At 35.7% G+C, this 21,077-nt stretch overlaps 1 protein-coding gene across 1 annotated transcript in view; it reads right to left on the bottom strand.

Annotated features, from left to right (window-relative positions):
- LRP1B (LDL receptor related protein 1B) overlaps positions 1-21,077 on the bottom strand; it is a 749,025-nt gene that overhangs the window by 111,408 nt on the left and 616,540 nt on the right. The window contains exons 54-60 of the mRNA XM_054208041.1: positions 19,273-19,413; positions 17,961-18,148; positions 16,367-16,550; positions 14,153-14,238; positions 10,386-10,508; positions 6,535-6,716; positions 2,919-3,118 (exon numbers count right to left, since the gene is read on the bottom strand). Of these exons, the coding sequence (XP_054064016.1) occupies positions 2,919-3,118; positions 6,535-6,716; positions 10,386-10,508; positions 14,153-14,238; positions 16,367-16,550; positions 17,961-18,148; positions 19,273-19,413 (1,104 nt within the window). The remainder of the gene's footprint in view (positions 1-2,918; positions 3,119-6,534; positions 6,717-10,385; positions 10,509-14,152; positions 14,239-16,366; positions 16,551-17,960; positions 18,149-19,272; positions 19,414-21,077) is intronic.

Genomic DNA, 21,077 nt, shown 5'->3' with positions numbered 1-21,077 from the left:
TGACAAGATACTTATTTGCTGGGTCTTGTGAAATCTCTGTGGCATTTTCTGATACATTTTGTAACAGGTAATTTGGGATGCCCAAAAAAATATTCTCCGAAAAAACCCTCACAGCAAGCTTGCCTAATCCTCAAAGGCCACAGAAACAGGTGAAAAAAATACTCAGGTTATGCTAAGTAGTACTTCAGATTGCATCACTCACGATTCCCATTTAGACTTCTCTCTCTGCTCCATGAGTATTTATTTGATGGTGATCATATCTATGCCTTTATCCTTCTCCATTTGAAAACACAAAGGATAGAATAAACTCAACCATCCCTTAATTAACTTAGACAATAGGAAGTGTCTCAAAATGACAAAGGAAAATGGGACATGGAATCCGTGTGAACGGATCAAGAAACAGTTATCACAAGATATGAAACCGATCTTTCTCGTTTAAGTGCCTATCACTGTGGATTAGAGTTTCTTATATCAGAAAGCTAGAAGGGATCAGAGTTTCACCTCCTCTAAACTCCAACCAATGAACTTCCCCGAGTTTCCCTTATTAAGACAATTAATTTGAATAGTTAGTTTTTTTCTCCCAGAAATATTTCTAGTCTTGTGCTGAAACATGAAGACATGCAAAATTTATTTGGTAATTTGCTCCGGGAGAAAGGGGGACGCAAGGAAAAGATTCTGATTAAAGACAAACTGATCATTATGTAGGAACTTCGCAAAATTCTCAAAGCAGCCTTTGGAGCACCTACAGGCACGTTTGAACTGTTTGACACCAAGAATTCTATCGCTTCTGTGTTAAATCCACAGAAACTTTTTCTACAGCTTGATTTTGGTGCCATAATCATATTTTGAGTGAAGCTCCTGACAACAGAAAGTGACAAACAGCATTGGCTAAGAAGAAAATCTTCCTCCCGCGTAATTTAAATACATCAGGATCGTTCTCCCAAAGCAAAAGTTTTTTATTGTTTGAATGTTTATATATGACCTGTACTTAAAATGGACATGTCCTCAAAAGTAGTGTGATATCAGGTCTGCAGAAAGTCGCTGTCACTTCTGGAGCTTGCCTCAGATATATAACTGGTACCAAATTTTTATGAATTTTCATTCACAAATGGAAATGGTAAAACTATCAGGCACGAAAGCCTACAGAATGTCCAGTAATACGTGATTTTAACACTGTAATACCTAGAGAGACAGACATGCTCCTTAAACAGTCACGAATGCATTTGGCTCTTTCAAACCAGCAGAGGTGGGGCTCTGTCGAATGAGAAAGAGAATTTGTTGTAGGAAACACTGCTCTTCACTGGGACCAGCTGGGGATTTGTGACAAATTTCCTGCTTCTCTTGGTTCACATATCCTCAAGGGAAGACATTAACTCCGTGAATATAAAAGCATTTGAAGCTGATGTTACCCACTTGGGCAAGAGAAATCCAGAGGCTGGAGACCGAGGCAATGGACACCAAAGACGGCATGACTGGAATTTTGCAGGTATCTTCTGAAATTTAGCGATAGGAGGACATTTTCTGAGAAAGAGAAATTCTGAAACTTTCAGGTTGAAAGAGAACATTGATGAAGGTTTGACCACTGCAGTCAGGTTAGGGCTAGGAGAGACACATTGGCTATTAATTACTTCTTTCCTTTGAAAGATCCAGAAAGAAGAGTAAGAGGATAACTGTGAGGACAAAATAGCAGGAGAGCAGCACAGGGAATAACACCAAGAGTCGTACGGAGCTTTGCCTCATCTGCCAGAAAAAGAGTGTCAGCAGGAATCCAGCCGGCACTCGGGGTACGTCTGGGCAAGCACTGCTTAGGTGAGCAGGTTACCACCGTCCTGTGCTCACTACAAAACCCATGGAATTTAATGCTGAGATTAACGGGAATGTTTACAGCTCTCATAGCTATTGCTGCAGTCTCTCTAATCTACCATCTCAAATAAGTGCCATTGAATTGTTCATTATCTATTTATAACTTACTATTCGCAAATAGAAGGGCTAGAAAACTCTTGGGTTTGTTTTGTTTCACAGCGAAGCTTCGATCTGAAAATAAAGTAGTTCTTTCATGAACTCTGGTTTGGAGAAAACCTGGAGGCACCCACTGTAAGGTAAAAGCCTAAAAAAGCCCAAATGCATGAAGTTTTACCAGGACAGCAGCTGTTCTGAGGTTTGGGTAAAGCTTGCGGAAGGGAGCTCAAGTAACATTGTTTCATCCCAAAAATAATCCCACAAACCCCCAACACACCAATACTGAGTATTTCATATATTCAAATTAAAGTGAAAGATCTTTAATTATACCACTTGGAATATGAGAACTATTTGTCATAGTGTAGAACTTTTTTTTTTTTTTTAACACTTTATAGATAGAAGATACTAGCTTTTTAATTATCTGTCAGGTGAGATGCAGAACACAGGGGTAAAGATTACTTCATTACATATGTATTTCAAAAGTTATTATTTTATCCATCTACCTGGAAAGCCCCAAATTACATTTGCAATAGCGATCTTCTTACTGGCTCATGCTGAGCAGACTGAGGGGCATTTCCAGGCTTTCTCAGGCTGCAGAAAAGGCTGCTTTTAGCCATGTTCTGACACGTGGCACCCAGGGCATATCCCTGGACACACGGCATATCCTGAGTCTGTTCCCAGAGTTTCTGGTTTCATTTGACACTTTTTCCATGGACACCTATTATCGCATGCTTAAAAATTATTCATAGTCATAGCAGAGAAGGAATATGAAAAGCAACTTTTAAAATATTGCTAAGGAAACAATGTATCAATAAAGGTTGCAAAAGGTTTTAAAGTACAGTTTTACATAATTACACATAACATGCAAAAGCACCTTCAATTTAAAAATTATCAAAGAAAGACAAAAGCACATTTTTTTTAAAAAAAAAAAAAAAAAAAAGAAAAAGCTGTTAACCAACCTTTATGTCTATGAGATCCATCCATGTCAGAAAACTCGATATGATTCTCATCAGCCCAATACAGTCTGTGGTTGACATAATCTATCGTAAGAGCCATCGGTCTAGATATCTGGGTTTCTATGACAACTGTTTGACTGGAGCCGTCCATGCCAACGCGGCCAATGTGAGGATACTCACAGCAATCAATCCAGTACAAGTATCTACAAAACAAAATACAACAGCTGCTTTGTTTAGAGATGCAAAAATAATAACAATAAATTAATTTTTTTAGTTGATCTCAAGAATATATCAGTAATTATTCTGTAATGCTACCACTTTCCAGATAGATTTTTGGATTTTTCTAGGCCTATCTGTAAATGAGAGTGCTAAATGTGAAACGTTTGAATAGCAGAGCCCTCATGCTAGATGTGATTTCATCAAATTCATTACGGACTAGTGAAAAGTGCATTTAAATTGCGTAGATTTGATACCTTCGAATTTGAAGTACCACCCACATTGGACTTTGTGAATCCCATATCTTGCAAAAATTGCATCACTGCTAAACTTACGACAAATATTGTATTATTGCATTTTTTTTTAGCACATATTACAAAACCTTGTTTTGTTGCTAACAGTGGTACGAGGCAAATTGTATTACTTCAAGAAGTACTAGTTCCAAAACGTTAGAATAGTTTCTCACATAAAAGGCTTAAAAAATAGGTAAAGCACTGAGAAAGACTGTTGGAAAGGCGAGCAGCAATTTTCTCTTTAATATACTATCGAGCCACAATACAGAGCATGTTTTTCAAATAAAAAGAAAAAGTCCTATTATTTGGTACACGGATGCACATTGCTCCTGCTGTATGCCATTACTTAGAACCTCAGGATGGAGCCTTCCAGTTGGGAAGCTGATATGCCCCTACTCTTCAGGTTTTGGAGAGGCTCTCAAAGACTCAGATGCAGTTCATATTCTTAACAGGCACCTGGAAAATCGTTTGTGTGCCGGAGAAAATAGTGGCCCTAAGAAGAGCTACGGGTATCCAACAAAACACAGGAGCAATACGTTGGCACTGAGCCTGTTCCACAGAGGCACTAGAGAAAGGGAACTTCTTCCATTGACTCCAACAGAAAAGTTTTTCTTCGGAAACATATCATTACTATTGTATGGCATCAGCAACACCGTTGATCTAGCATTTCTCATTTGTGAGAAGAAAACCCTAAGATACAATTAATACTAGTTCCAACAATAAGTCTGAATACGAAATGCAAACACAGTTTTTATTTCCAGCAACTTTCCATATTAAAAAGAAATGACCAAAGAAACATATTTATATATTTTAAAAAAAAAAAAAAAAAAAAAAGAAAAAGAAAGAGAGCTTGGTGTCGGAAAGCTAAGTCTGTGCACATACTGTGCACTGAGCTGGAGCACGGCACGGATTTTATGCCTGTGTATATCTAAATCTTCCCAGAAGACTGTGACTCTGTACAAGCTTTGTAGAGTTGATTTTTGCACACACAGGGAACATATCCTGGATGTCCAGGCAACCAGAGAGAGATGCCATGTATTGGTTTCTTCAATACATTTAACAAATGTCCACATCCTCCCTACCAAATTTTACAGGGAAGAAAGGGTACAGTTACAAGAAAATTCAATGCTAGTCCTAAGAACCAGTAGAAAATGGCTTTTCTCTTAAAAATAGGAAAGTAGACAGGTTACATTTCTTAGCTAGGAAATTCACTGCTTTGCTTTATTCAGGCAGAGTCCAGAGGAACTCAACAATTTTCTCCTGTCACTGACACTTGAGATGATTACTTGAGACAGGATTTAGAGACAGAAAAGAATCCTTAATTTGCCATGATACCATAAGAGTGTTACAAGACACTACAATAGTTTTATTCATCCAATTTACACAGATATAGCCTAATGTTCCATAAAACAGGAAGCATTACATACAGAATTCAGATCTGAAAAGACATATGGCAAACTTTCCATAGTCTATATTTCATTTATTCAAGGACTAGATAATCATTTAAGTATTATGATTCAGAAGTATTATTTTTCTTAAAGATTACAAGCAGCATAAGTATCTATATTTAAGAGAACACAATTGGTTCGAAATTCACCAGGTTTTAATGACTTTCAATTAAACGTACGCTGCAGTTTTAGTGGAGGGTGTTAATACAGACGATGGTTTACTGGCAAATCGAGAGGCCTCAGTTTATGAGGCATAAACTGCATATTGGGCCATACAGAGCCAGTGACCCATGGCCGTGGCGTTACACATGTAGTCACACAAACAGGAAGTACCTCAATGAATTTGCATTTTCTATTTCAAGAATATAAGATCTTTCTTCTTCTATCATCTGAATTAGAGGCTGGCATGAAATGGTTAGATGGTTTATTTGAGCCTGCCTAATGCTCATTTGGTTTTGATCAACTAGCAATGGCTAGAAAGTTTCGTTTAGAAAAAACAAACCCAAAGCCCAAACAAACAGGAAAAAGTAAAAAAGGCTTGTATCTCTTAGGGTTGGACAAGATGACCTTCAGTACTCCATTCAAACCTCAACCATTCTGTGATTCTGGGAAAATCAAATATTAAATAAATTTTTTAGTGGAAAAATTTCTTTCCTTTTTTTCTTTTTTAAAAATCATTGTATTTGGTCAATTTTCTCAAGGACATCCATTTTATGGGGAAAAAATATAATATTTTAAACTTATAACTGTGAAAAAAAAAATGTCCATAGCTCCTAAAGCTCTCACACCAGTAAAGAAATCAAAAATGGTGGTGGTGCTCAAAACTGCACTCAGAATACCAGCACAGATTTATACTAATAAATAAATAAGACACGTAACAATTAATAAAATTAGTAATTAAAGGTACTACTTAACAAACTACTTAAAATAACTAGTCAGTTCTCACTTACCACTGTTGTTGCAATAAATTTTTCAAGCAAAGTGATCGTTTCAAATTTCTGAAACTAAAGTTAGAAACTAAGTCACCTAAAATAAACCCCTTGTATCCTAATTATGAATCAGTCCAGTTATTAGACATGTGTGAAAATCAAAACTTTAATTTTATAGAGTAAAAAAGGCAAAGGCTGTCTTTAAATTAAGCAGGATTAAACATTTTCACTCTTTGATTAACATGCTAAAACTATCAGAAGAAAGTCTTCATATACATGGTAGATGAGTCGCTTAAATTATTTTGGAAACTAGTAAACACAGAAGAGAGTGCTAACAAGACAGTTTGCTTCAGTGAATAAACAAAATAAAACGTAAGAATTGTCTTCCATGTAATAGGAATTTTTTGTTATTCAGTAACACACTTTAAAAAAGATACAGCTATTTTTTTTTAAATATCTGCTTTCCGCCTACCAAAAGAAGACATTCACAGAGTAGTAAATATAACGAAACATGGCTTAGTACCTGCATTCATCTTTCTATTATACCAATTTTATATGTAATGATGATATAGTAAGCATTGATAATGCCTTTTAGACTACTGATATCCAGTATAGATGAAATTTAGATAATAAAAAAACTAATTAGTATTTCCTGTCTTCTGTTTTTATAAAAAAAAATTTCAATATAAAATTAGGTTTAAATGTGAATTACTGCAAAATGGCTGCTTCATACCCAGCTTGAGGATCTAAGGACAGATCTCTAGGAAACTTCACTCTTTTGCTCACAAGGACGGTGGGGTATAAACCATTGAGTTTAGACACCTCGATAATTCTCTTTTCAGTATCAGACCAATAGAGATTCTTCCCAATCCAGTCAACAGCCAATGCATTGGGAACAGCTGTATTGTGGACTACCTAGAAAAGGAAAAATTACATAAATTATTTGTATAAATACCGGGAAAAGGAACAACAATTTGAGAGTTAGTAATACTAGAATATTGAGAGGTTGGATATATGATACAGTAACATACAACATGCGAAAAATAGGTATTATTCCCTGCTAAACACTGACACTCCTGAAGTAATGACACTTCTTAAGTATCTAAGACAATATTACGCTTTCCTTACAGTAGGGCAGAATGGATAATACCATGATGTAGTAAAGATCAAGTTTCCAGCTTCCCTGCATTATGTGCTAACTTTGAAGAATTTTCTATCTTCCATTTCTCATTTTAAGTTTCTAATTTTCCTTTTGTCTTAATTTAAAAAAAAAAAAAAGAAAAAAAGGACTATTTCCCTTTATTTTTCTGTTTATTTTTCACAGAACCAAATGGAGACGAGGCTTCTCTCCCCATAGTGCGCCCTCAAATACATCTGCTCATTAGCTCACCACTCCTCTCCCCAATCTACATCCGCATATATTTCATTTTAATATCGCAGTAGTGCCATATGTCATCATGATAGACTGACCATAAAGGCACTCAACTCAAGCAAACCGGGAAAGATTACCTTGTTGGAAAGTAAATACTGTGCTCTTATTTCCAATATTCACGTGGCAGAAGAAAGAGGAACTTTCTAAGAATTAGTTACATTTCAGAAGGACTACATTATTAATAAAAAACCCAAGAGACAGAAGCAATTTAGTGACCTACTGGAAAGCCCAGGCTCTAGTGACAGGGATGTGCTATTCTCAAGGTTTTTGATGACTAGAATAATTCTGAGACTTGAACAAACGCCTCTAGTTACACATGATTACAAATCTCATCGTGATTGTATGATTCAATCTTGCTTGGCTGGGAGTACTTCGTGCTAAGTGTTGAGTGACATCTGAGTAGTCCCAATCATTAGAGTCCAACTTCTTCTAGGCTTAAAAATTCTATTTCTGATAAGGTCTATTCTGACTTATTCTATTCCTGATTAGGTCTGTGCAACTAGAACTCAAGAAAAAAAAATCAGAGAGAGCAATACTTGAAAATATTTGAGATTTCTTAAGTACTAACAACGGGTTTATTACTGTAGTGTTCATTGTAATTTATTGTCGTCTTCAGCACTAAAAGCGTGTGCAATAGAGTATAAACATTACACATAAACCTGATTATATATAACGGAACGTGTTATTTTTAATTTTATTTACCATTTGAAGAAACCGAAAAGCCTTCAAGATAAGAAGGGATACTGTGAGATACTTGAAATTAATTTCATAGTTATGAATATGTAAAAGCACCCTTTCAGGTTATTACGTTATTTATCACCTTATAAAATCTTTTTAAAATTAAATCCAGGCACGCACCCATTTTTTTTAATATGAATAAAATACTTTATTTTCTCATACCTTAACACTTCCAGTTTCACTGTTTTATCAATATGTAATTGCAGCAACCGCTGCACTGGGACATGGGACTTTTCATGTAGAAACGGATAGCTCTGCAAACTTAGATAGTGATTTAGCTACACTATCTAGAAGCATCGAGCAAAGTAATTAGCCTCTTTTTTCTGATGACTTTTCCTTTGGAGAGTCACTTTAAGCTCGTTCTAGTCACTGAGATCATCAGTGTGACATTTAACGTACACAATCCAGCTTACTACAGCATTTTCCAATAACTGACTTCATTTGAATCTACAATACTATACATAAAACTGTGTTAATGTTTGAACACATTTATGTGAAAAAGTTCTTGCTTCAATTGTATAAACATCTCCTCCGTGATCAGATGTAGAAGAAAAATGAGATGCCACCAGGTTACCCAGAGCAAGAAAGCTAGAGTTGGTATACTGAACAGATGTTACCTTCTAAAGGGGAAATCGTAGGTAATATATCAAATAGTATCATTTACACTAACAGTCTATTTATTTATAGTAAATAGTAAAACAAGAAGTATGAAGGAAATAAAATAAGAAAGTCATACTTCAAGGGAAAAAGTTGTCAACCATACAACCTCTCTTCCATGACAAAAAAAAAAAAAAAAAAAAAAATTAAAACAGGCTTGCTGGGAAACTAATTATTTGTAACATCAAATTGAAATCTAAGTCAAAGAGACATAAAGTTATGATTTGGCACTGGATAAAAGATTACTGACAGAACATCAGGCAGCTACAATATATAATTCTTGATAATTTTTTGCACAGATTTTTAGCTTTCAGAGGCCAAATCTGAGCCAATTTTTTTCAGTGAAAAAATAAAATACTCTTATGAAAATTAAATGCACTTATTTTCATAATTTTTTATTTCAATATGGCATCCTATTTGAGTAAAATCTCCATCAACATGACACTCATTCTGTAAATTGCAAAATATTAATGAAGGACAAAAGAAATACCCTCCATGCCCCCAACCTAATTTTCTTCTAATGTTTGTTCAAATTTATGCAACATTTCCTTAAAAAAAGAAATTATTACTACATCATTAGAAAGCAACAGGAGGTTTTTTTGTTGTTAATTGCTCTCACCTGGCAATTACGACTTGTTGACTGGGAAAAATTCTTTGTTCTTCTTGAAATAGTTAAGATTAGAAAGAAAAAGTCTGGGGTAATCCCCAGTCCTGAAAATATTCCCTAAAATAAGAAAATACAAACTCATCCAGAATGGACAAGAAGCTGAATAGGATGCTTTGTAAAAAGTTTAAAGGCAATAAGTACAACTCAAGGATTTAATGGATTTTGAACCCTACACTTGCCTGTCTCCTATTTTTTGCAGGAAAAAAAATCTTTGCAGGGACTTGCTAGAACTTTTTAGTGCATGCTGGATTTTAGGTTTACCCCAGTGGAATCAGAGCACCATAACTTATGCTCATCCACATCTGTTTTAAATTCTAAGAACAATTATTTCCATGTGAGGGATGTAAAGAAGGTTCACCGATGGCAGTCAGTTTCAAAACAACCCTCAAAAAGAATAAAGTCGGTGCGCTCTGAGGATGTGTCTGGTCCATGCACTAAGATGCAAATGAAAAATAGAAATCTATAATTTACTGGTGTACAATGAGAGAAAAAAAATCACAGGATATGTTCCTGCTCATTTGTTCCATGTTTAAGAAGGTTAGACATAAGAGAATAAGCAACGAAGAATTCCTTACTGCTCATCACACATTCTGGAAAAACGTTCGCATAAGTAAACAAACGTGCTTAATATTATTCCACTACAGAGGCAAAACAGACAGGTTGTGCAGAAATGTGAGCGCAGTTTTACCCTAGATTATTCACAGCAAAGACATTGAGTTATTTTCACTCTCAGTGTAGTGGAGGTGAGACAAAAGCAAACTGAAGACCATAGAAAATTGTATATACACAACTTACACCCAATTATACCTTTTTTTTTCCTTTGGCATCCTGTAAACCACACTGAACTGCCAATTCAGTCAACTGTCAATTAAGTCTTAAGGAATTCAGATCATAAATACAGTTCTCTTAGTCCCTACCTCTACTTCAAATAAGATACAAACACAACTAAATTTTACTAGACTGGCTACCCCTTGCTGTGTTTGTATGCATATACAAAAACCTCACGATCTGGGTTAAAAGCATGAAGGAGCATTTCCCAAAATACTAAAAAAATTTAATTCTAGTAGTGACATAATTAACCCCCAATTACCTTGATGTCACTTCCATTTAAACACATTCTGTTTATGCGGCTGCCATTTGGTCTGCTGGAATCAATCCAATAGATGAACTCTTCTCTATAGTCGAAGTCTATCGCAATCACATTGTTCAGCCCCTAAAAACAGAAAAAAAAAAGTCCATTTATTCAAATGTTTGAATACAAACTGTTGAATAGCATTCAGAATGCAAAATACATTGCATGCAACATTCAAAATGCTTTATTTTACTGACTGCATATTTTTGAAGTACCGCTCTCATTTTTCCACACATAACTTGTAAACAATCAGAAAAAGATAAAAATTGTAACAGAAATAAATTTGGTGACAAAGAACTATCTCACTTCAGAAATGCAGATGATGTATGAAACTAAACAAAGCTTCTGCGTTTTTCTTTCCTATTATTAAAATGAACTTTAGCAGGATATACATTTCCCTGTTAATGACTACCTTTGTACTACTTTGGCAAACTAAATGACATTCATTTTATAACAATAAACTCAGAAATAACATAAAATTATTATCTATATTAATAGTGAAATGTTTTCATTAATAAAAATTAATCAGGAATTCAAAATTGTGATCTTCAAAGAAGCATTAATTTTAGTTCCTGAATAAGGAGGTTTTAAATCTTAGATGCCATATCGTAGGTATTCTGTACAACCATATACGTGACAGCTGGAGATCCAGCAAGCATCTGGAAGTCTCCTACGGCTCCAATTACTAAGCCAATACATTGTAAGAAAGAGTGGTGGATCATATTTGAGGTACTCCTGTGGGTTGGAAAGAGAAGTCATATAATAATGGCTTTTCATCCCAAATGGCAGATAAGAAATAGGTACTGCACTCAGAGGCTAGCTCTTATTTCCTTAGCTGAGATTAGGGAAGTCTTCCGCCATAAACTGCTTAACATTCTGAGATGCAGTGAAATCACAACTATTCTTAATATACAAAGATGTTGTTATTAATCAAACATGCCCAGAGAAGCTGTGGCTGCCCCATCCCTGGAGGGGTTCAAGGCCAGGCTGGACGGGGCTTGGAGCAACCTGGTCTGGTGGGAGGTGTCCCTGCCCAGGGCAGGGGGTGGAACTAGATGGTCTTTAAGGTCCTTTCCAACTCTAACCACTCCATGATTCTATGGAGCAGCAGCGGTAAAAAGAATGGATGCAGTTCGCACTCCTTTTAAAACCGCAAGATCAGTTAATCAATTCCCGTATCAGCCCAATGCTATTCCACTCTCAGGTAGATCAGCAACCTCCCTCGTTAATGTAACTCATACTTGTAGAGGGGACATGCTGGACTAGCCAACTCTGAAATAAACGACTAAGAACAACCATATTTAGTTGTACAGAAAGTGATACAGGGCTCATCTGCCAACTACTGCAGTGTAATCCTGTAAATCTATCTTTTGATCTAAACGTAGAGGAAAAGAGTGATTCAGCTGCACAAGCCGTCATTAAAGAAAGCCCGAAACAATAGTGTTGGAGGACTACTCTCATTTTCAAAACTCACGTATCCATGCACGGTGTTTTAACAAAACCAACTGCAGCTCTGTCAGTGATAACTATGCTGCAAAACACTTTTTCTGTCTCTTTTTCTACTACTAGTATAAATGCATCTACAGACAACCCCCCCCCCAATTCTTAACAAAGAGACAACAGATGAATGAATACAAGAGAGCATCCAAAATTTATAACATTCATGAAATCAAAGTTAGTAATTTATGAAAAATTAGCCTTATATCTACATATTCTACAACACTGTAAAAATTTCTTAAGTATCCAGACTAATAAAGAGAAATGACTGCCTGCAAGTCTTTGGTTTCAAGTGTTTTATTTTGGGGTCAGTTTAGTTCCAATATTTATCAGAACAACAACTGCAGGTAAAACTATTTCTGTAGACCCGCAACAGAGTTCTCTGCCCAGACAACACCTCCTCTTCATGATCTACATGTCACTTTTAAGTCTTCCTAACGTAATTCTTTGTCTTTTCTCACGTAATCTGCTTTTAGAAGGAATAGGGAAGCTTTCAAACGGCATCAGCTGCGTTAGTCTCTGATTTTAAACCCGTGGTTTTGTTTGTTTCTGTTACACACAGCACACGGTATCCTAGGCCGTGATTTGCGTTGCCTTGGTGCTCCAATTAAAAAAACGCAGATAAAACCCACAAATAATGAGGAGGAAGATTCTCTCTATCTACTCTATGGACACCCTAAGAATTTTGATGACTAGGAGTGAAAGAAATGGAAGGCAAAGAACATAAATGAAACACAATTCAAACAGTTGTACTGTTTATGTATATTCAAAAAAAAAGAGGAAAAGACTGGTATGTAACAACTCAGAGAAGACTGAATGAATTCCTACTTTCAGCTCCTTTACTCTGAGTTTATATGAAGAACTGTTAGAATGGCAAAGAACAGCTCAAATACTCAGAGAAGGCTGGTATTTGCCTTCATCTGGTAGATGTCTAAGAAAGAGCCGATCCACCATAGCATTACAAGGACAAAAAAATGTCCTTATGAGGAAAACAGCCCACCTGTTCTGCTGGTATAGCTCCCTCCTTTGCTTTCAAATCAGGATGTTTTTTAAGATGTCGTATTTGTAGGATCAAAGGCCAGTACGTTCAATATTTTTTAGACTAGTGAATTAATGTGATATGAAAAACGCAGGTTCTCTTCAATGGCTGGAGCTACATGGTCTCTAACGTACTGAAGAGGAGTCCATTAAATTCAAGACTGATGAAGGTCTGAGTCAACCTGTCAGCACCAACCATAACGAAAATTTACTGTTGCTCCCCTCTTTTCACAGACTTCGATTAATTGATATACCAGCAAAAGAGGAGAGAGGCAGTGAGATGTGAATGAGAGGTAGTCAGAAGGATTTCAGAAGAACAAACAGACTTTAACATAATGCTTGCTATGCTTAAATAAAGTCAATGTTTAATGCAAGATGGTTAATTTTGTAATTACTGCTGTGGAGACCTGAGCACCTTGCGACATTAGGATGCACAGCTCACTGACGCAAGAAGTCACAAAAAGCCTAATGCTACTGACTGGCAATAACTGATTTTCTAGTTTTCCTACAATTCATTAATTAGTACTCAAGGAAATAGATGTTCTTATTAAAACGTATTTTGGAACTCTAATCTCTGGTAACTACACTTAGGTGAAGCATCGAAGCAGAGCAGAAACTGCTAAAAAATGACAGCTCTGTACTTACTGGGTGACTTTCTATTTTTGTAGGTTTTTTTTCGAATAAGGTTTGGGTTTTTTCCCTGCAATAATAATTTAGAGTAATTATTTAAAAATTAGATTTAGCCAATATATATGTTCGTGTATTATAATATTTTAAGTCTTGGATTTGTCTGTCTAAATCAAAAAAATAGACTTGGATTATGACAGTAAGTAGCCCAATAATACACGGCCGAATAGTTTTGGGGTTTTTTTTGATTTGTTTGGTTTGGTTTTGTTTTGTTTTTTAAACAGAAATATACAAATTGCACAAAATATATTGTGATGGAAGAGGATCACATATAACGTAATTTTTTTAGTACATCAGACTGACTGACGAAACAACTGCCTGAGCTTTAACCACGTCAAATTCAGATAAAATAGTCAATTTAAAATATTAAGAAAACTCTGGATACTGCAGTTGTTTTGTGGTGCACACAATGCCAATTGGAGGATGATCTTTCTGTCAGTTGCACACTTTAGAAAAGAATAAACGTATTGAGTTAAACTTAGAGCATGGTACTATGATTATACCTGTTTCAACAAAGTGTAGTTGGATCCATCAGTGCTAATTTTTCTTATTTCATGATGATCAGCCAGAATTAAGAAAGGTTCCTCATCTAAACCCCGGGAGAAAGAATATATTAGACTAGCTTTTACGTTAATTTATGGAAAATCAGGAATACAATGCTGAAATACAGATGGTTTGAAAAATAAATGTTACATGCTCTGATCAATGTTATGGATGAAAGAAATATTTAAAACATTCAAATGTTCCAAGAAAGATCAATGATGCAGTATAAAAATGAACAAAGCAATCAATTAGTATATCTTTCAGTGTAATTTAATTTTTTTGCCTTTGTAATATGGGAACCATATTGTATTTTATGCTAATTTAATGTCAGAGTTAAATTTGAAATATATTTCATACCACTTGTTTTAATTTCAACATTCACTTTCAAATCATCACTAAGACTATTATTTGTTGTGGTTGCAAGCCAAGAATGTTTTGACCATTGCTTTCTGAGATTTCAATACTCTGAGCAGTATAGCCACAAAGAAACAGCTGTTTGGAGAAACCTTGATTCTCTAATTCTGAACTGAAGCCAGATTTGGCTTTTTTAACCCTGGTTTTCTAAGTTCATCAAAAAATATTCCTTTAGATACTTAATTCATGCCATCACATGAAAACATCTTTGACATCTTTGAAACATCTCTGACACTGACATACATAATAGGAAAAAAAAAACAAAACTAAAAAATTCTTTTTTAAAAAAAAGTTGTCTTTATTTTAGCTCTATTAACAGAGAGCTCAGCTAAAATGAAAAAAATACTATTACTACTACTAATTAAAAATGTATTTAAGACTTGTATTTACTGCTCATACATTCTGGAACGTATTGTGTTGTCCAGCCTACTCTGCTCTTGTACTGAATACACTGTACCGCTTCGCTTGCATTTTCTGCTCCACTCTTAAGACATTCTCCAGTCCTTAAACGATCCAAGGCACCATCCTCAGCACCGACTGTTAGTGCTTTGTGGAGAATGGCTGTAATGCTCTGCTCTGTTGTAAAGAGTTCAAGGCAACTGATGGAAGAAAGTAGCACTAGGCCAAACATTGACGTGTCGGCACCTCCTCCTCGCAGCACAACCATCCTTGCCACAGCACAAACAGCTCTGTCGTGATCACTTTTGAAGTCTGATGCATTAGACTTCATCGAACTGTATGAAGTCAGTTCATACAGTTTGAACTGCTCCAACAAACTGTACTATGATGTGTTCCAGCCCCCTTCTCGTTTATGGCTTCTAAATGTATGGGTGGCTTGCAAGGCATGAGATAGGAGTAAAGCAAAAAACAGATACTGTATTTCTGCCCCCTCCCGTGTTTCCTCTGATTACTTGGGGAAGAAGCTGAGACAGGAACATGAGGCAGACAGAGGTTCCAGTCTTCTTGCCATTTAGAAAGAAAAAGTTTTTTGACAGTTAAAACCAAAACACACACCAAAAAAACCCTTTTGTGCAAGACTGGAATAAGGAGGAGTGTGCTCAAGCTGAAGATTGCCTCCTGCACTATGAAGGAAATCCAGCAGAACGCAGTAATGAGATTTTTGGTTTTTTCCTGTTGAAAAAAGTTTGCTCTTTCTTTTACTGATCTAGAGAATCCTACTCATTGAAACACATAAAAATAATATCAGTGCCATAGACAGAGGGATTAGGAAATAACCAATGTTCTTAGATATCTTGAACTTTACTGTGTATTACATGTGAGACTGGAGGATTTCATATGCTACAGGAATAATGGATTTTGCAACTTGTATTGCTTTTTCCTGTTCCTCTTTTTTATACCAGGAGCTTGAAGTATATTCCAATATTCTAAAGTTGATGACATAAACCAGCAGAAGTCTTTTAAACACTTATCATAAACATACTATTAGCACGTGACTCAGAAGTAGAATTAAGTGATGTATTTTAAGTTTCCTCATACTTTTTCTAATACAGTTACTAAATCAAACTTTCATAATCCACTGTAACTATTCACTGAAAACGATTTGAGCATAATAGATACTAAAAATAGAAATTACTACATTCAGACATCAAATCATGTTCTTACTGTTCATTGAAGTGTAGCGTGCTTCAAAGTAACTCTATTTATCTTGCATAAAAGGGTAACACAGACCTTGGAGCTAAGGTATTTCACAAATTATTTTGGATAAAGCTGTGGATTAAAAAAAAAAAAAAAAGTGATACCTGAAAGGGATTTGCAGCCATTTAGGTTATCAGGCTGTATTTCATACCCCTCTGCACACAAGCATTTGTAAGTTCCGTATGTATTGATGCATTGCTGGCTACAGGGAAATCCAGATGAACATTCATCGATATCTATACACGTTTTGCCATCATCCTTCAGCCGGAATCCAGGCCAGCATTGGCACTGGGAAAGAAAAGGAAATACATTAACTTTGAATTACTCTTTGATTCTGTTTGTTAGCTGTATTTTCTTCTGAATATGTTAGCATTATAATCTTTTGCACGTAGCCTCGGTTCTCCAAGTAACATCTTAATTACATCGCTATTTATACTGTTTACAGGCAGACATACCCACATTTCTTTTCAACTATTGCTGCTGTGATCCTGTGAAAAATTCCCTCCCAAATAATCCTGCAGAATGAGTAATTATTCTTTCTTCTTTAACTGAAGCAAAAGTAAAATAACATCTTCTCACAAATATGGAAAGGATTCTTCCATTAATTTAATGATGGATGGACCCTTTGGAGCTTTTTATTTTCAAGTACACGTGTGCTTTTTGGTAAAGATAGACAGTTTTTAATAATTTCTCTTGATGCATTGATAACATCTAGCATTCTGTGCAGCAGATACAGTAAAGTGAATGAGAACTCTTGAAGCTGATTTTTATTGGGATAGATGATCACGGTGGCGAGCTCATCACATGCAATGTGAGCGATGCAAAATACAACTGGGTAGAGGGGGTTTGACACAGGGGCACAGTTTAATCAATGGAAAAAAAATTGTGTCCTGTTCCCTCCTGGATCCTCTCTATCATTCTCTGCAGAGACCCATGACATGCTTCCTCCACACCAGTGCTGCTTCAACAAGGTTTTTGCAGTACCCAACCTAGTCTCCAGCTCTCCAGTCTATGACCTCCTAACTAGGACATGGTTTCAGAGGTTTGAATACCTTTACAGCTAAGCCATGTTGGACAGATTTTATTTAGTTCTCAGTGAGGCACTATTCTATTTAAAAGATGAAGAGTTTTGGGGTGCAGTTGGGGTTACTTCATAGTTAAACCCTGAAAAAAAAAATCTCTTCTATTCCCAGCTTCTATTTACAGGTTAGTGCAGTCAGTGGCGAGGGTTTACACAACATCCAATTCCTCTCTATGGCCCAAGGCCAAAGAGCAGATTCAGGCGATTCAGAAAACACCACCACATGCAGACCATGGTTTTATTCTGCAACTAAGGCAATTATAGTTTGTTTCAATATTTCTGTGTCTTTGACTTAGGAAAAAAAAAATAATGGAGAAAACTGTTATTCCTGCTACTCATTCCTATGAGTTTTCCTTTTTCACAACCGATTTTCAGTGCTCTGTATACATCAGTATGATTTGTTACATTTAAAGCACTGTATGTTCTTTTCCATAGATTTAAAGTATATATTTTACCAGGTTATTTTATACAATTGGCTATGGTTTGCTTACTTGAAATAAAATTTTGAATGTTCTTACTACGGTAGGTAAGCTACTTCATGACAAGAAAGCACAACACAGAAGTTAAGAAACAGTTAAGATTTGCATTACGTTACACCACAGTTTGTAATTATTCACCTTGTATCCAACAGGAAGATCCTGACAATCTTGAGAACAGCCGCTAACTTTCTTACTGAGGCATTCATTAACGTGGCAGCTTTTCTCGTCAGATCCATCACTACAATCTTCTTTGTTATCACAAACATCACTTTGAGGAATACACTTGCCATTTTTACACATAAAAAAAGAGCTGTTACATGACTGCTCTGGAAAACAAAAAAAGAGAGCACAACTTTGTGTGGTCTATTAGTATTTCGAATGGATTTTCTCATGGACCAGCTGCGATGTGCGCACGTGAGATGGAACAATTGTGTACAAACTGAATATTCATTTCTTATTGATAGTATTATAATACCTTTTTACATTTCAGTGTCTTTAAAATTTTATTCCACTCCTGGAAAATGTGTGAATACTTCAACTTATTCCCTCCTACAGATTTGTTTTCATTTAATTGAGAATACATTATCTCTGCAGAAAATATAGTCGATAGTTTGCAAAACTTAAAAGGCATGGCTTCTCTGCCCTGTGGATGCTGAGGTGTTTAGTAACACGACTGACTGAATTCTGACACATTCCGTCTCTGAGGACATGCACACATGGTTTTTTTCCTGTTTGGCAAAACTTGAATACATCAGCTCAGCTACATTCAGTTCTTCAAATCAGAATACTTACAGTTACAGCAGGTATGTTGCCTTACCTCAACGCAAAAGCGTGACTTCCATCAGAATCGGTAAGGAACTGGGCTACTGTACAATAAAGTCATAAGATCTAGACAGAAGAATTGGTCTTTCAAAAAGCCACAGAATAGGATGTGATATATGCACCAGGATTCATTTTCTACTCAAAAACCAGTCAGACCTCAGCAAACTTATGTCAGGAGAAAATATCAATAAAACAAATCACATTTGGTCAGTAATTTGCTAATAAAAATAGACCCGGTTTTAATATAGCAAGAACAACCTCGCATCTCCTTTTGTATGATCTATTCCTGTGTGATGAGTATATTAGATACATTAAATATTTCTGGGGCAAGCTATAAACTTTGACAATAATTATGTTAATATAATTTTATTTTAGTGCTAACAGAATTTATGCCTTAACGAACTAGCAGCCATCTTATGCTGTAGGAACTGATGGCTTGAACTTTGTGCATTGAGGTTTTGGATGCTGAGGACTGACAACACATTCTCCTTGAAAGACATAAGGAATATCACCATGAAAGCACTGGAGATTTAAGCTATGAGGTTTTATATCCGCCTGTCTACAATCCTAAACAATTGCTTTCCAAAAAGAAAGGTCACGCGTGTTATTCAAAAAATTAAATACAAACCTGAACTTTTGCATTTTATGTTTATAGGTGCTTCATCAGAATGGTCTGGGCAGTCAAAATCACCGTCACATTGCCACTGGGAATTTAACAGGCATCTTCCATCAGCACAAGTGAACTCTCCAGGGCGACAGTGACGATACCCTAGAAATACAGCAATCAACGACTCCATACTTTGCTCATATTTTTGACATACAATTTTGCATATACAAGGCAATGTAAGTAAAAGTGTCTCTTGTTCCGTAAAGAGATGCAAAGCATTATATGCTTATACAGGAGTGTATACCAACAAAGAGAGAAATCAAATGTCCTGTTTGGGACAGAGAAGTGTAACTTTTCCTGTATTCCATGTGTATAAATTCTGCCTCAAATAATACGTAGTCCTTTAAAAGCGCCTTGAAAGCAAGCCTTGGTTTAGTTTAAAACTCAAGGAAAAAAATATGACTATAAAGCAAGAATTACGTAGCAACACTCATTCTGATTAAAAATATAAATTATATTGAATTATGTTCAACACACTTTACTTTTGAAAAAAAAATGCAGATTTTAAGCTCAAAAATATAACCAAATTGTAGTAACTACTAAAGCCTTGGTTTAACTCCTGAATCTGTAAACATCTGGAATGAGCACTGATAACTTTCTACTCTCTAGAAGTAAAAAGTTAATACTTGTCCTTTTTTTTCTAATTGCTCTATTTCCTGCTACCTCGTATAGCTTTTTTTCCGATAGCAGATGGAAACATAACATTTGACCGTCTGGTATGAGATATCCATCTACATCAAGAGTTTTAAACCTCTTGTATATCTTTAGTCATCATTTAGAAATGTGTTAATGTACTGTTTTCAACATGCAATATGTTATTTCATCAGTTACAAACATTACTTGGAATTCAAATAATTCTGTGGTCTCCTGAAGGCGTTTTTTTTCTCTTCTTTACATAGATCATGCTTGAAAGAAGACAGGGTGGTTTGATAGAGAAAAAGGGTGAAGCTTTTTGGTTGTGTGAGACACCTTGGCGTGCAAGATGTGACAGGCCACCAGCTTTACCTCCGGTCTGCAGCATTTCACAAGTACGTCATGATCAGAAAGGTCATTACAAATGTGTCAAACGAGGGTTTCTGCTTAATGCTGCCTCTGCTCTGGATGGCAGGGCATAATGAAACTGGAAACTGAAACCAGAAAATGCTTCCTATTCCTGTATTGGTCTTTTGATTAGCCACACAAGCCAAGTATCTCACCTTCTTGATGAAATTTCTTGGTTTTGAATGGACTCCCTAAAACTTTTTCTAGATTTTCAAGACCATAAGAAATACATGCAGGATGAGACAGTGGCTCACCTAGCTCAGTATTCTGTCTCTGACAGCAGCAAGAGATGAAATTTAGAGAGAATGCATTTTGTTCTCATGCTATTTTTTTTCTTTACAAGTAATTAATTATTAAAATTCCATTTGAAAGACAGGATTCTACTATCAAAACTTCCATCAAAGAAATTTTCAAGGATTAGAACGATTGTGAACTTTTAAAATCTGTTCAGATGCAAACTCTGACACAGAAGTAAACAAGGAAATACTGGTTGCTCCAATCACCAGACCCATTCTCATATCTAGATAATGCTCTAGGAAAAAAAAAAACACAACAAAAAAATATACCTTTCATTGATACAGATGGGAAAAAAAAATAAATCTAGATTTTTAAATGGATTTCCTTAATTCAGCTTTTAGGGGTTTTTTTTAATTATTTTTTTTATATATTCAAGATGCAAAGGTCTAGTTCTAGAATCTGACAGAGGATATCGAGTTTGCAGTCAC

This window comes from Rissa tridactyla, chromosome 7, assembly GCF_028500815.1.
Source record: "Rissa tridactyla isolate bRisTri1 chromosome 7, bRisTri1.patW.cur.20221130, whole genome shotgun sequence".
NCBI lineage: Eukaryota > Metazoa > Chordata > Aves > Charadriiformes > Laridae > Rissa > Rissa tridactyla.
This window is presented reverse-complemented; position numbering and strand designations above follow the sequence as displayed.